The 17,400-nt window shown below is 37.6% G+C and overlaps 1 protein-coding gene across 3 annotated transcripts in view; it reads left to right on the top strand.

Moving 5' to 3' along the window:
• Nucleotides 1–17,400, top strand: part of CEP135 (centrosomal protein 135) — an 84,454-nt gene that overhangs the window by 39,821 nt on the left and 27,233 nt on the right. For all 3 annotated transcript variants that reach the window (XR_010111976.1, XM_003806480.6, XM_055111530.2), the window contains 3 exons: nucleotides 3,213–3,364; nucleotides 10,580–10,695; nucleotides 10,769–10,923. Coding sequence is in view for 2 of the 3 variants with exons in the window: in XM_003806480.6 (XP_003806528.3) it covers nucleotides 3,213–3,364; nucleotides 10,580–10,695; nucleotides 10,769–10,923 (423 nt within the window). In the remaining variant the exon portion in view is untranslated. The remainder of the gene's footprint in view (nucleotides 1–3,212; nucleotides 3,365–10,579; nucleotides 10,696–10,768; nucleotides 10,924–17,400) is intronic.

The following is a 17,400-nucleotide window of genomic DNA, read 5'->3' as shown; positions in this document are numbered from 1 at the left end:
TTTGGGTGGCTGAGGCAGGCGAATCATGAGGTCAGGAGATCGAGACCATCCTGGCTAACACGGTGAAACCCCGTCTCTACTAAAAAAAAATACAAAAATTAGCTGGGCGTGGTGGCGGGCGCATGTAGTCCCAGCTACTCGGGAGGCTGAGGCAGGAGAATGGCGTGAACCCGGGATGCCGAGCTTGCAGTGAGCCGAGCCGAGATCACGCCACTGCACTCCAGCCTGGGAGACAGAGCAAGACTCCGTCTCAAAAAAAAAACAAAAACATAATAAAACAACAGGGATTGGGAGAGACTGATCAAACCCAGTAGAGAGCAAACCCACAAATGTAAGAATTTGATCTGTGAAGTAACTCAGATCAGTGGGAAAAGGAATGATTATTCACTAATTGTTTCTCAGACTATTGGCTATTCATATTTTAAAAGGAAAAAATTGGATCCTAACTCAAATATGCCACACCCAAAAATCAGTTAAAGGTTACTTACAGCCTTGAATGTTCAAGATATTACTACATTTTTAAAAGAGGTGCAGAAGATCTTTTTGACCTTGGAGAAATAATAATATCAGTCATTTATATAGCATTCACTATGTTTCAGATACTTTTCTCAACATTTTATACCCAATTATTTTAATTTTCATAACAGTCATATAAAGTAAATGCTAATATTGTCCTCATTTCACAAATAAGGAAACTGAGGCAGAGGGGAAACTTGCCTAAGATCACACAGCTAGCAGGTGTCTGGTGCCAGAATGTGTGCCCCTAAACAAGACACAAACACAAATAAGTTTATTCCTTAAAGGAAAACACTGATAAATAGGACCACATTGGCAAAAAAAAATCTTTGTTTATCTACTTAACTATAAATTGAAAAGATAAGCCACTGATAGAACAATTTGCTACACATTTAATCCCCCTCCCCTGAAAAAGCCTCAACAGAAGATGTGAATAAACTCTTTATGGAGGAAGAAATTACAAATGGCTAATAAACATAAAAGATATTCTACCTCAATAATGGGGGAAATGTAAATTAAAACAGTAAAATCATTTTACATCAAGGCATTAGAAATTATCAAGTTGTAACATATATTAGCAAATATGTGTAGCTCCTGGGAGTGCAAACTTCATATCTGTTCCAAAAAAATTGGTGTTATCTAGCAAAGGCATACCCTATGAGCCAACAATTCCCTTTCTAGATATGTACCAGATATGATGGAGCTCAGCAAAATATGATCCCCAGGGCAAATGCAGCCTCCAGTCTGTTTTTGCAGCATGGTTTTGCTCATTTATTTACATATTGTCTGTGGCTGCTTTTGTGCTGTGATGGAGTAGTGGTGACTGATCCATCTTCTTTTTTCTTGTAAATTTTTTTCCTTTTGTTAGTAATTGACTTTGTTTTGGTTTGCTTTGCTTTTTGTTACCTGGTTTTCATTGAACCTATTGCTAATTTTTGTCAAGAGTTCCAATATCTCTGACTTATGCCTTTAAATATGTTTTGAATATACAAACATCAGTTTCAGTTTTTTCTTCTAAAAACCTCGCTTCTAGAGCTGTGTATTCTTATTCCTTTACTGTCATTTTAGCAATGCTTTCATAGGGAGGGGAGATAAAATATGTGTCGTCAGTCCACAGTTTTAACTGGAAGACTTACATTTATTACTAATATTTATTGGTTTTAAAATTTAAATGTAGGTCATTTTCCCATCTAGAATTTATTTTTGTATGTAAAATAAAGAAGAAATCCAGCTAAGTTGTTTTTCCAGTGACTGTTTGTCCCTACACTTATTTATTTATTTTAAAGAGACAGAGTCTTGCTCTGTTGCCCAGGCCGGAGTGCTGTTGTATGATCATAGCTCACTGCCTCCAACTCCTGGGCTCAAGCAATCCTCCCACCTCTTCAGCCTCCCTAGGAGCTAGGACTACAGGTATACCATCATGCCCGGCTAATTTAAAAAAAAAATTTTATTGTAGAGACAGGGTCTCACTGTGTTTCCCAGGCTGGTCTCGAGCTCCTGGCCTCAAGCAATCCTCTTGGCCTCAAGTGGTCCTCTTGCATTGGCCTTCAAAGTGCTAGGCTTAAAGGTGTGAGCCACCACGCCCAGCCCCCTACTCTTATTTTTAAGTTTATCCTTTTCCTACTTCCCAAAAATGCTATCTTTTCTAAATTTACATCTGTGCATGATATTTTTCACTGTTTTCACTTTCATAAATTTGCTTGCGCATTTGTATGTGAAATCTTCACTGTTCTAATTATAATAACTTTTTTTTTTTTTTGAGACAGAGTCTCACTCTGTTGCCCAGGCAGGAGTACAGTGGCGTGATCTCGGCTCACTGCAACCTCTGCCACCAGGGTTCAAGCGATTCTCCTGCCTCGGCCTCCCAAGTAGCTAGGACTACAGGCATGTGCCACCACGCCTAGCTAATTTTTTGTATTTTTTCGTAGAGATGGGGTTTCACCGTGCTAGCCAGGATAGTCTCCATCTCTTGACTTCATGATATGCCCACCACGGCCTCCCATATAATAACTTTATAGTTTGTTTTGATATCTCATAAAGCAAGTATACTTGTATTTTTTCCAAAAATTTTTCCTGTTTTTTTCTTTTTTTTTTTTTGTAAATGAATTTAGAATCAAATCTAAGCCATCCCCATTTTTAAAAAGCTTGTGTTAGAATTGTATTGGAATTCCATTGAATTTACTATTATTTGAGGAAATTTTAGTGTATTTACAATATTGTGCTCCCATCAAGAAACATTGTGTGCCTTTACATTATGTCAGGTTATATTCTGTGCTTTTCAGGAAAATTATACTGTTTCTTCACATAGATCTTGCCCACTTTGTGTTTGGGTTACAGTGTTTTGTGCTGTGTTTTTTTCCCCTCAATTCAGTCCTATTTACTTATTGTGTTTTAGAAATTCCCCAAAATTTTCACTCTGCCAGTGGTTTCCTTCCTGTTTCATTGCTGTTATAGATATATTCTTTTCTCTTCGTGCTTTTTATATTTTGTTTGTATCTTTAATGGTAGTGAGGAAAAAGAAATTTTACACCCATTCTGACTCTTAGAACCTAAACTGTACACATGACTTATAAAGTTTTTTTAAAAATAAATTTATTTTCTTAGTTTTCTTCTGGAAATATTATTAAAGAGTGCCTAAGAAAAATATCATTAACGTATTAAGATATATACCTACTGTTTTTTTATTTAAATTATAGCTTGAAAGCGAAAAATATGAATTAAAGTCTAAAGTGTTAATAATGAAAGAAACAATAGAGTCGTTAGAGAACAAATTAAAAGTCCAAGCTCAAAAATTTAGCCATGTGGCTGGTGACTCATCTCATCAGAAAACAGAGGTGAACTCACTTAGGTAAGTTTATTCGAAATTTTCTAATTTCATTTCTGGGAATGTGTTTGTGGTTATGTAAAGTTTATAACCATGGCATTTTGAACTGGGCCTTTGTGCAGTAGTTTTAGAAGTTGGCTTTGCAGTAGACTCACCTGGGAGCTTTTGAAAAGTATGAATTTAAGGGGCTGATTTTGGGAGGTTCTAATTCACTGAGAATCTACTGGGGTAGGTTTTGGGTATCTGTGTTTTTTAAAAGAAATTTCACAGATTAATATGATTGCAGGCAAAGTTTTTCAACCTTCTTCCTTTTGAAATCCTCTTAAATACTTCAGATCATTTGTATTTCATAGTGTAAGATACTGAAAATTACAGAATTTTTTACTACCTATGCCATTTTCTTTCTCTTTCTTGCCTCTTTCAGTGAAACGTAAAGTCAAAGAATTTATTTCCAATTTTTAACCCTTTCTGACTTAGAAACAGAAGTTTTTAAGTAGGGAGGTAAGACATATGAATAGTGTTCCTTTTAGGAAGCTAACTTTGGTGGAAATATGGAACATGGATTTCAAGTCTTAGAGATTGATGGCAAAAAAAGGAGACCGAGGATCTGGACTGAAGCAGTGGTAATGAACTTAGAGAACAGAGACCAAATTTAAGAAACACTTTTTACATAAAATCAAAAGGTTTAGATGACTAATATGGGGCTGAGAAATACGATAAGTAGAACATTTACCTTAGCATATTGGATTGTTGGTTAGTCATTAATTAATTTAGAATACAGAAGACTCAAGGAAACAAAAGGCAAACAAAGCTTTTTTTCTGGTCAGAGTAGCTGCAATAAGTAACAAGATACTGAAGGTCGGAATAAGGGGACCACTCTGAAGAATCTGAGGAAACACCTCTCTCTAAATTACATTTGCAGTCAGAATCAGGAAAAGATTTTCAAATGTCAGCAAGACATTACATCTGTGAAACATTTAGTCATGAAACAGCGACAACTTGAGATCAGAAAGGATTATAGTAATGACACTTTAAAAAAAAGATTTAACAAATTAAAACTGAAAAGTTAGTGAATGGCATTGGATATTGGCAGAAAACTGAGTTGGTGAAATAGAAAAAACAAACTGATGAAAGTCACCCAGAACTCCAAAGAACAAAAGTAAATGATGAGAAAAAAGACATAGTTCCAATATACAAAAAACTAGGAATCACAAAAGTGTATAGTAAACAGAGCAAATACGAGAATCAAAGGAATTAGGAAAAGAAAAGTCTGAGACTGTAGTTCATAAGGGTTCTCTGATTGTCTAATGACTTAATGAAATAAGACCAAGAACTGGGTGTGTCTAGTTAATTAAGGAATACTATATTAGCGACTCATAAAGAGCATCTCCAGTTTTGTTCTTTTGCTTCTCTGACGATAGTTTTGATAGGTTAGACCTCAGGAAGAACTAAAGTAGATACTGCTTTTTTCTTTGCTTTTTTTCTGTAAGAGGAGAGCTGAACGGACTGGTATCTCCTCTGGCTCATGTCTGGATTCAGCTCTAAAGTACAGATAACATGACATATTCTTGTCATCCAGAATTTCACTTGTCACTTTTGTGTCCAGCTGACTGGATCTAGCATGTAATCCATTTTGTTTTTCCTTGAGATTATGGCTGAAACACCTCTTTTCCTCACAGGAGGCTGTTTCCAGTCTTAGAAGGCAGAGCTCTCAGTGCCCTTTCTTGGATAACCTAGCCTATAGCTCCTTTGGAGTTTTATTTCTTGTACTACTACTAATATCCTTTTCTCTTATGAGCTCAATCAGCCTCTTCCCTCACCTAGGAGTAATTCAGTCACTGGGCCATTGTGAGAATTTTTGTCTACCTTTCTACCAGGTTACCTTGTATAACCTGGGGATATGGCATTATTTCATAACTTTGTTTTGCTCTAACAGAAAAATATGACTTATCTTGTCTCTTAGGAAAGTGTATCAATCATATTCTCCATATCAGTAAGTATTGGTAGAACCATGAGTTGAAACCATTGAATCCAAGTCTAAAGCGAAACCAAATACAAACCATGATACCCGGCACTCTTGGGAAGTAAAACTACATTATCTAAACCTTTTGCCACTTTCAGTATGATTAATAGAGCTCTTGCTACCCCTTTGATCACATCATGTTCTCTTTTCCTTGACATGAAGACATTTAAGAAGCTGAGAGTCAGGGCCAGGCATGGTGGCTTATGCCTATAATTTCAACACTTTGGGAGGCCAAGGTGAGAGGATTACTTGAGCCCAGGAATTCAAGAGCAGCCTGGGCAATGTGGTGAAACCTTATCTCTGCAAAAAATACAAAAGTCAGCCAGGCATGGTAGCATGTGCCTATATCCCTAGCTACCTGAGAGGCTGAGGCAGGAGGATTGCTTGAGCCTAGGAGTTCAAGGCTACAGTGAGCTGTGCTCATGCCACTGTACTCCAGCCTGGGTGACAGAGTGAGACTGTCTCAGATAGATAAGGCATATGTTCCTTTCCATCCCCCTGAGGTACCCATCTTCTTTTTCCCTTCCTGCTTCAGGCTTTTTCCACCACATTTTATTACCAACAAACAGGCTTTTCTATATCAAGCATAATCTTTTTTTTTTTTTTTTTTTTTGAGACGGAGTCTTGCTCTGTTGCCCAGGCTGGAGCTCAGTGGCACGATCTTGGCTCACTGCAACCTCTACCTCCCAGGTTCAAGCAATTCTCCTGCCTCAGCCTCCCGAGTAGCTGGGATTACAGGCGCCTGCCACCATGCCCGGATAACTTTTGTATTTTTAGTAGAGAAGGGGTTCACCATGTTGGCCAGGCTGGTCTCAAACACCTGACCTCATGTGATCCATCCGCCTGGGCCTCCCAAAGTGCTGGGATTACAGGTGTGAGCCACACGCCCGACCTAAGCATAGTTTAATTGTCCAAATAGAGAATCTTTTGTCTAGTTTCTTTGTCTGTTGTCAGAGCACATAATATAAAATCTCACTTTTAACCATGTTTTAAAGTTAAATTACTGTCATCTCCCTTTAATTACAGCATTTAATGAGATCTGGCATTTTATACCCCAGATCAAAGCTACAGAATGCTGTAAAGGAACTTTTGTCTACCCGGGAAGGTTAGTCCCCCAGAGCATGCTAGCCAGTCTTTAGAGCTGAGGTCAACAGTCTTTTTTTTTTCCTTGTAAATAGACAAGAGTCAATATTTTAGACTAAGCTTATCCAACCCACCGTATTTTGTTGTTGTCTGTTTTGTTTTGTTTTAGGCTTTCAGCAGCCTGAAGCCATGGTTTTTAGTCTGTCTCTAGTAATAAGCGAAACAGAGGGTTGAGGAAGAGACTTTACTGGCCCAACCAGAAACAGAACCTAAGAACCTGTGACTGTATTATCTCGCTTGGACACCCTGTTAGACTGTGCCGGCTGTATAGTTTATGTCACACCTGCTTAACACTGCCCTTGTAGCTTGAAAGTAGCCCTAGGCAATATATAAAATGAAGTAGTGTGGTATGGACACTGAAATTTTGATTTCATATAATTTTCATATGTCACTAAATAATAATTTTCTATTGAAAATTTTTTTTAGTCGTTTAAACATATAAAAACCATTTAAACATGTAAAAACCATTTACACCACTCAGGCCTTACAGAAATTGGCATCCGGCTGTAGTTTGTCAACCCCTGCTCAAGGAAAAATTGTTTCCAGCCCAGTTAGACAATTCAGTTTTCTCAGTCAACCCCCTAGTAAACATCCTTAAGCCTCACAACTGCCAGCTATGAGGCTCTAAACAATGAGAATCCTGCAGCTGAAACTACTGTCAGACTGTCCTCAGTTCACCTTAGTCTTTATCTGTGTATGTTCAAAACCAGAGGGTATACTCTTATCTAGGATCAAATAGATGCTGTAGGAGATTTTCCTGGAAATGACCCATAAAGTCTATCCCATATATATTAGTTGTTTTACTAGGATTTCTTTAGGTGTATTCAGAAAACCAAATGTAACTAGTCTCCCATGAGAAGTATTTATTTGTTAAGGTAATTGATAACCATTTTATTTTATTTTACTTATTTTGAGACAGGGTCTCACTCTGTCAGGCTGGAGTGCAGTGGCACAATCATGGTTCACTGAAACCTTGACCTCCTGGCTCAAGCAGTCCTCCCACCTCAGCCTCCTGAGTAGCTGGGACTATAGGCATGCACCACTACACTCAGCTAATTTTTAAAAATTTTTGTGGAGACAGGGTCTCACAATGTTGCCCAGGCTGTTCTTGAGCTCCTGGGCTCAAGAGAGGACCATTTTAGATAAGCCAAAGAAGACTCATAAGGTATCTGGATGCTTAAGAACTGTCTTCTGGGCATTCCTAACATTTTTTTTTCTACCAGGACAGGAAGAGGAACCAGAACCCTGAGTGAGGATGGCTGAGTTTGTGGATCTAGAATTGAAAGGGTCAAGGGATCTAGGGCCACTAGTTACAACCATCATCCCCATCCAGAAATCTAAAAGAAAATCCAGTCCTAATTTCTTTTCCCTCTCTGGCTGATCAAGAGATGATACTTATTCATCTTTCTTAGTGGTAGGCTATAACCATAGACTCCTGGGAGAAATCTAAAATAAAAACAGGGATACCACATCAGTCTCTGTCTTTTTTTTTTTTTTCTAATAGGCCATTAAAATTCCAAACCCATCTTTCCTTTCTTAGATGGTGCTTTAGCTCCATTTTAGAACTTGAACACTTCTTATGAACAGAGGATCCTTTAAGATGCTGTCTTTGTTTAAAATTTACTGCATCATGATGGAAATAATTACCTTTGTCCCCTAAATGAGATCTTGTGTAGCTCCATGTAATACAATATAACTGAGGAATTTGAATCTCAAAGAGATGGACCTCTACCCAGTCACATCTGCTAAGTGGAGAGCCAGAACTTAAGTTCATTTTTATTGCTTCACTCTCTGGTGAGAAGTTGTTACTTCCCTTTGCTACGTTTATAGCATTTTCGAAGCTAAGAAACTGGTTCATTTTTCCTAACTTGATTCTCAAAATTTCCTTTCCAAACACGATTATGAACAACTAATAATGGCAGTCACTCAACTATTCTTTCCTATGACTTTTACACCTCAACTGTTTCGTTGAGAGGACCTTTATCTTAGCAAAACTTTGGTCGGAAAAGTTACATTGAAGGTCTGGTATCTAGTCTCTGTTTTCTTCTCTTTCTACCCTAGAATATAAAAAGACAAAGCTACTTTTAGGGCCCACCTAAGGGCTTCTTTTATATGTATATATATCAATCAAGATGTGATCCTGCCTTTGTCAACCCCACTTTCATTAGGACATCACCCTGCTTTATGAAGTTAGATATAAAGCAGTCTTTACATTTCTACCTGGAATTTCAAGCACTGCCAACTGCTCAGTGTCCTTCATTAGGGTTTCTGCGGGCCATTCTGTTTTTGAAAGGACTCCGTATAGCTTCCTGGCAGGCATTTTCTCTTTCACGTAGAGGAGGTTGGCCTTCCTATATTCTGCAAAGAAGGCATTATGATGTAGTAGAAGAACATTGTTATAATGTTAGACTAGCCTTAATTTGCATATTTTCTTTGCCCTTACTTTCTTTGTGACCTTGGACAAGTTTTTTTTGTTGTTTGTATTCAGTTGGGATAACAGTTCTAATTATGGAACTGTCCTAATTATGGTTACTGTTCTAGGAATAAATGAGCTAATATGTACAAAGTACCACTCTCTGTTGTTATATCCCATGGAACAGCAGTTCTAGCTTTTAGGAATAGTGTGAATACGGTGCAGTCACCTGAACCTGAACCTCACACATAATTTTAGGAAGTAAGATTGCTTGAACCTAATGTCTTTCTAACTTGGTTTTGTTTAGTTTTGCAAATCTAAATAAATCAGTCCCAACTTGACTCTCCTCCCTACCTCTTGATCATCATTCACTTGCTATTAGAACAGTCAGGGTCATGTGTTTTGTCTTTCAGAATACCTCAATACTGCCAGTAAAACTTCTTCATTCCTATAAAGATGTCCCTTCTTATTCGTGGTTTTGGAATTCAAACCTCCTTCCCTTTAGGCGATTCTAAGCTAAGCTACCCTCAGTATCTTTTTCCATGTCTTATTCCTCAAAAGGAAGCCTAAAAGGAATCCATGGAAATTCCTAATAAATACTCTGAGGTGAGAGCCATGTCTTTTCAGCAAGGCAGGATTGTGAAGTCTCAGGTCAGGGCTAAAAGTGTTCTGAAGACTCTGCATGACATGAAAGCAAATTTTTACTGTTAAACCTTCCAGGAACGTTACTTCTGACAAATAATCCTACTGATCAGTAACAGATTTCTCTGAAATCATCTTTGTCGTTAACCATGTAGGCCACTGTACATCCTTTCTTTTGCTCCCTGAACCAAGTCTTCAATCTGCAGGAAATGCCTACTTTCCCTGCTTTCTGTCACTCCATTTGACTACCCGGCCAAAAAGTCAGAATAAGAAGCAATATTAAAAGTTCACAGGTCAGGGCTGGGAATGGTGGCTCACACCTGTAATCCCAGCACTTTGGGAGACCGAGGCAGATGGATTGCTTGAGCTCAGGAGTTTGAGACCAGCCTGGGCAACATGGTAAAACCCCGTCTCTACTAAAAATAGAAAAATTAGACAGGTGTGGTGGTCCATGTCTGTAGTCCCAGCCTCTAGGGATGCTGAGGTGGGAGGATCACCTGAGCCCAGGAGGCGGAGGTTGCAGTGAGCTGAGATCTCACCACTGCACTCCAGCCTGTGTGTCAGAGGGAGACCCTGCTTCAAACAAACAAAAAAAAAGAGCTCACTGGTTGAGATGGTTAGGATTTATGGATAGTGCTTTGAAATGCCAGGTCATACTGTAAGAACAGGATTTTTCCTTTGCCTCCACTATTGGAAAAAGATTTAAAGGAGAGGGGGTTAACATTAGGAAACTAAGAAGAGCTTTAAAACTACCAAGAAGCTACTGGAAAAGAGCACACAATTAATTTGATTTTTATACTATATTATTTTTAGGAAGATGGAACCATTTTGGAGAAGAATAGTGGACAGCAAGAAATAATAATATATAATGCCATAGATTATACTGGAGGAGCTTTAAAATAAAAAATAGCAAACTTTAAAAATAAGACATCAAAATATTTTTAAGAAATCTCATTTTTTAAACGTATTTCTATGAGAGATAAAGAATACCATTTGTTTTTGTCCATTGATTCTTTAGGATAGTAAATGAGCAGCTACAGCGGTCAGTTGATGACTATCAGCACCGACTTTCCATAAAAAGAGGTGAACTTGAATCAGCCCAAGCACAAATTAAAATACTGGAGGAAAAGATAGGTAAATGTTTTAAAATTTTGTTTCTGCTAATCCTAATGTACTTTGTCTAACAAACATTTCTTTTCATTTGTAGATGAACTAAACCTTAAGATGACTTCACAGGATGAGGAGGCTCATGTAATGAAAAAGACCATTGGTGTTATTGATAAAGAAAAAGACTTTCTCCAGGAGACTGTAGATGAGAAGACAGAAAATATTGCAAATTTGCAAGAAAACCTAGCTAATAAAGTATGTGATCGTTTAATGTAATTTTCCAGCATCCAAACAGAACAGTTTTTTTTGTTTTTGTTTTTGAGTTGGGGTCTCACTCTGTCACTCAGGCTGGAGTGCAGTGGCATGATCACAGCTCACTGCAACCCCTATCTCTTGGGCTCAAGGAATCCCCCAACCTCAGCAATTGGAATTACAGGCATGAGCCACTACTCCTAGCCAGAAAAGATTATTGTATTTTCACTTATTCATTTCTTTTTTAAAAGGCTTATTTACTTTTGGCAAGATGTGGTGGCTCACACCTGCAATCCCAGCACTTTGGGAGGCTGAGGTGGGAGGATTGCTTCAGCTCAGGAGTTCAAGACAAGCCTGGGCCACGTGGTGAGACTCCATCTCTACCAAAAATACAAAAAATTAGCTAGGTGTGGTGGTGTGCACCTGTGGTCCCAGTTGCTCAGGAAGCTGAGGTGGGAGGATCACTTGAGCCCAGGGGCGGAGATTGCACTGAGCTGAGATCATGCCACTGCACTCCAGCCTGGGTGACAGAGCAACACCCTGCCTCTAAATAAATAAATAAATAAAAAGTTTATGTACTTTTATTGGTACATATGAGATGTACATATTTTTGGGTTACACATGGTAATTTGAGACATTCATATAATCAAGTCAGGGTAATTGGGATATTTATCACTTTATTTTTTTCTTTATGCTAGGAATGTGTAAATTACTCTCTTTTAGCTGTTTTGAAATGTGCGCTGGATTAGTGTTAACTGGAGTCACCCTATTGATATCTCTCAACACCAGGTCTTATTTCTTCTAAGTGTATATTTGTGCCCATTAATCAACCTCTCTTCACGCCTCCTCCCTCATCCTTTTACTGGTCTTTGGTAACTACCAGTCTACTCTCTGTCTTCATGAGATCCACTTTTTAGCACCCACGTATGGGTGAGAACAAATGATATTTGTCTGTCTGTGCTTGACATGTTTCACTTAACATCATGACCTCCAGGTCCATCCATGTTGCTGCAAATGACAGCATTTCATTCATTTTCATGGCTGAATAATATTTCCTGTATATATATACTGGGGGCAGATATTTCTTTGATATATTGATTTCTTCTCTTTCAGATATTTACTCAATAGTGGAATTGTGGGATCATATGGTAGTTATAGTTTTATTTTTTTGAGGAACCTTCATACACTGTTTTCCATAGTGGCTGTACTAATTTACATTCCCACCAACAGTGTACAAGAGTTCCTGTTTCTCCATATCCTTGGAGCATCTGTTATTCCCCATCTTTTTGATAAAAAGCATTCTAACTGGGGTGAGACAATATCTCATTGTGGTTTTAATTTGCATTTCTCTGATAATTAGTCATGTTGAGCATTTTTTCACATGCTTTTTGGCCATCTGTATATTTTCTTTTGAGAACTGTCTATGAAAATCTTTGCCCATTTTAAAATTGGATTATTTGGAGTTTTTTTGCTATTGAGTTGTTTGGGCTCCTTGTATGTTCTGGTTATTAATCCCTTGTCAGATGGATAGTTTGCAGATATTTTCTCCCATTCTGTAGGTTGTCTCTTCACTTTGTTAATAGTTTCCATTGCTGTGCAGAAGCTTTTTGGCTTAATGTAATCCCATTTGTCTCTTTCTACTTTTGTTGCCTGTGCTTTTAAAGTCTTACACAGACAATATTTGTCCACACCAATGTCCTAGAGCATTTCCCCAACATTTTCTTCTAGTAGTTCCATAGTTTCAGGTCATAGATTTGAGTCTTTAATCCACTTTGATTTGAGTTTTGTATATGGTAAGAGATAGTGGGCCAGTTTCATTATTCTGTATATGGTTATCCAGTTTTCCCAGCACCATTTATTGAAAAGACTGCCCTGTCCCCATTGTATGTTCTTGGCATCTTGTTGAAAATGAGTTGGCTTTAAATGTGTGGATTTATATCTGGGTCCCCTATTATGTTCTGTTGGTCTGTGTGTCTTGTTTTTACACCAATACCATGCTGATTGGATAGCTGTATGGTATATTTTGAAGTCAGTTAGTGCGATCTCCAGCTTTGTTTTTTTGCTCAGGATTGCTTTGGCTATTTGGGGTCTTTAGTGGTTCCAATTTATTTGAGGATTTTTTTTTTCTACATCTGTGAGAAATGTTGATCGTGTTCTAATAGGGATTACATTGAATCTGTAAATTGCTTTGGGTATTATTATCATTTTAACAACATTAATTCCTTCAATCCATGAGTATGGAATATCCTTCCATTTTTTTATGGCCTCTTCTATTTCTTTCATCAGTGTTTTGTAGTTTTCCTTGTATAGATCTTTCATATATTTGGTTAAATTGATTCCTGGGTGTTTTCTATTCTTTGCAGCTATTGTAAATGGAATTGTTTTGTTGATTTATTTTTCAGATTGCTGGTGGAGTATAAAAATGCTGTTGATTTTTGTAATCTTGATTTTGTATCGTGCAACTTACTGAATTTGCTTATCAGTTCCAACAGTTTTTTAGTGGAGTCTTAAGCTTTTTCTAAATACAAGATCATGTGGTCTGCATATAAGGCTAATTTGACTTCTTCTTTTCAATTTGGATGCCCTTTTTTTCTTTCTCTTGACTAATTGTTCTGGCCAGGACTTCCAGGATTATGTTAAATAAAAGTGTGAAAGTGGGCATCCTTGGCTTGTTCCAGATCTTAGAGGAGAGGCTTTCAAGTTTTCCCCGTTCAATATTATGTTGGCCCTAGGGTTAGGCCTTTGTTATTTTGAGGTATTTTCTTTCTGTACCCTTTGTTGAGGGTTTTTACAAAAACGGGATGTTGCAACTTATTGAATGCTTTTTCAGCATCTATTGAAATGATTTATATGGTTTCTCTTCTTGCTTCTGTTAATGTATCACATTTATTGATTGTGCATGTTGAACCATCCTTGCATCCTTGGGATGAATCCCACTTGATCATGGTGAATGATCTTTGTAATTTATTTAAAAAATATTGTTGAATTTAGTTTGCTAGGATTTTGTTGAGGATTTTTGCATATATTTGCATCAATGATATTGGCCTGTAGTTTTCTTTTTTTGTTGTGTTTTTGTCTGGTTTTGGTATCAAGATAATGCAGGCCTTGTAGAATGAATTTGAAAGTATTCCACCCTTTTCAATTTCCTTGAAGAGTTTGAGCAGGAATTGGTATTAGTTCTTTAGATGTTCAGTAGAGTTCAGCAGTGAAGCCATTAGGTCCTGGACTTTTCTTTTGTGGAAGACTTTTTATTACAGCTTCTATCTTATTACATGCTATTGGTTTGTTGAAGTTTTCTATTTCTTCATGGTTCAAACTTGGTAGCTTGTAAGTGTCCAGGAATTTCTCCATTTCTTCTAGGTTTTCCAATTTGTTGACATGTGATTGTAATTGTCTTTCATGATTCCTTGTATTTTCTGTGGTCACAGTTATGTCCCCTTTTTTTTTCTGATTTTATTTATTGGGTCTTCTCTCTTTTTTTATTAGTCAACCTTAAAGGTTTGTTGATTTTTGTTTATCTTTTTTAAAAACCAACTTTTCATTTCATTGATCTTTTGTATTTTCTTTTTTTTTGAGACGGAGTCTCGCTTTGTCGCTCAGGGTGGAGTGCAGTGGCACGATCTTGGCTCACTGCAAGCTCCGCCTCCCGGGTTCACGCCGCCTCCCGGGTTCACGCCATTCTCCTGCCTCAGCCTCCCGAGTAGCTGGGACTGTAGGCGCCCACCACCACACCTGTCTAATTTCTTTTTGTATTTTTAGTAGAGACGGGGTTTCACCATGTTAGCCAGGATGGTCTCGATCTCCTGACCTAGTGATCCGCCTGCCTCGGCCTTCCAAAGTGCTGGGATTAGAGGTGTGAGCCACTGTGCCTGGCTGATCTTTTATATTTTCATCTCAATTCCATTTATTTTTGCTCTGATCTTTATTCTTTCTGGCCTTCTACTAACTTGGGGTTTGGTTTGTTCTTGCTTTTCTAGTTCCTTTCTAGTTTCTGGTTGAGGGACATCATCACTAGTTTGTTTATTCGAAGTCTTTCTAGTTGAGGTACATCATCACTAGGTTGTTTATTTGAAATCTTTTTTTGTTTTTTTTGTTTTTGTTTTTGAGACAGAGTCTCACTGTATTGCCCAGGCTGAAGTGCAGTAGCAAGATCATGGCTCATTGCAGCCTTGACCTTTCAGACACAAGCAATCCTCCTACCTCAGCCTCCCAATTAGCTGGTACTACAGACGTGTACTACCATGCCCAGCTAATTTTTAATTTTTTTGTAGAGACAGTGTCTTACCATGTTTCCCAGGCTGGTCTCCAACTCCTAGTCTCAAGCAGTCCTCTGGCTCAGCCTCCCCAAGTGCTGGGATTACAGGCATGAGCCACCATGCTCAGCCTCAACTTTTTTGATACAGACATTTATTGCTATAAACTTCCCTCTTAGCACTGTTTTTGCTGTATTTCACAGATTTTGGTACATTATATTTGCCTTTTCATTTGTTTCAAGAATTTTTTTAATTGCCTTTTTAATTTCTTCATTGACCCATTGGTCATTCGAGAGCAACTGTTGTTTAATTTCCATGTGTTTGTGTAGTTTCCAGCGTTTCTCTTATTGATTTCTAGTTTTATTCTGTTTTATTCAGAAAAGATACTTGATATGCTTTCTACTTTCTTGAATGTGTTGAAACTTGTTTTGTGGCATGAACCATGGTCTATTCTGTAGAACGTTCCATGTGCTGATAAAAGGAATTTATTCTGCAGCAGTTGGGTGAAATGTTCTGTAAATGTCAGTTGGGCATATTTGTCTAGTGTATAGATTAACTCCAATGTTTCTTTGTTGATTTTATGTCAACATGATCTGTCCATTACTGATAGTGGGGTGGTGAAGTCCCCTACCATTATCGTATTGCAGTGTGTCTCTCTTTTTAGATCTATTAATGTTTGCTTTATATACCTGGGAACCTGGTGTTGGGTGCATAAATATGTATAATTATTATACTCTCTGTATTGACCCCTTTATAATTCTATATAGTGACCTTTGTTGTCTCTTTATAGTCTTTGACTTGTAGGCTACTTTATCTGATATAAGTAAAGCTACTCCTTCTGTTTTTTGCTTGCATGGAATATCTTTTTCCATCCATTCACTTTCAGTCTTATTTGTGTCTTTATAGGTGAAGTGGGTTTCCTGTAGGCAGTATATAGTTGGGTCTTATTTTTAACCATTCAGACACTCAGTCTTTTAATTGGAGAATGGAGTTAGTTCAGTGTTGTAATTGATATGTAAGGACTTAATGCTGCCTTTTTTTTTTTTTTTTTTTTTTTGCTTCTTTTCTAGTTGTTTTATAACTCTTCTCTTTCTTCCCTTTTTATTGTCATCCTTCGTGGTTAAGTGATTTTCTCTGGTAGTATGTTTTAATTAATTGCTTTTTATAGCTTTTTACACTGTGGTTACCATGAAGCTTACAAAACATATCTTTCTAAGTTATTTTAAAGAACTGACAACTTACCTTAGGTTACACACACACAATAAAAACAAAGAAGACCAGGCATATTGGCTCACACCTGTAATCCCAACACTTTGGGAGACAAAGATGAGAGGATTGCTTGAGGCCACAAGTTTAACGTAGTGAGACCCCATCTCTACAAAAATAAAAAAATTAGCTCGGCATGGTGGTACCTGTAGTCCCAGATATTCAGGAGCCTGAGGCAGGAGGATCACTTGAGCCCAGGAGTTTAAGGCTGTAATGAGCTATGATCATACCATTACACTTCAAGTCTGGGTGACAGAACAAGACCCAGTCTCTAAAAAACAAACAACAAACAAACAAAACAAAAAACCCACAAAGACATAACTAAAAACAAATTCTACACTTTATCTCCCTCGCATTTTGACTTGTAGTTGTCTTAATTTACAGATTTGTATATTGCCTATCTCCTAACAGGTTGCTGTAGCTATATTGTTTTTGATAGATTAGATTTTTAGGCTTCATACTAGAACTATAAGTGGATTGTATACCGCAACTACAGTATCAGAGTATTCTGGGTTTGTCTCTGTATTTAATTTTACCAGTGGGTTTTATACCTTCAAATGTTTTCTTTTTGCACATTAGTTTTTTTCTTTCAAATTGAAAAACTCCCTTAGCATTTCTTTTAAGATATGCCTGTTCGTGGTGAATTCTCTTAGCTTTTGTTTATCTGGGAAGGACTTTATATCTTCTTCATATTTGAAGGGCACTTTTGCTGGATGACATATTCTTGTATGGCAGTTTTTTTCTTTCAGTACTTTGAAAATGATAGTCTACTTCCTCTTGGCCTGTATGGTTTCTTTTGAGAAGTCTGTTTCTAGATGAATTGGAGTTCCTTTATATGTTATTTGCTTTTGTCTTCTTGCTTTTAGGATCCTATCTTTGTCCTTGACCTTGGAGAGTTTATTATATGCCTTGGGGCAGTCTTTTTGGGGTTGAATCTCTTTGGTGTTCTCTGACCTTCGTA

Source organism: Pan paniscus, chromosome 3, assembly GCF_029289425.2.
Source record: "Pan paniscus chromosome 3, NHGRI_mPanPan1-v2.0_pri, whole genome shotgun sequence".
NCBI classification, from domain to species: Eukaryota; Metazoa; Chordata; class Mammalia; order Primates; family Hominidae; genus Pan; species Pan paniscus.
Note: the sequence above shows the minus strand (reverse complement) of the source record. Positions and strands in the feature narration are given on the sequence as shown.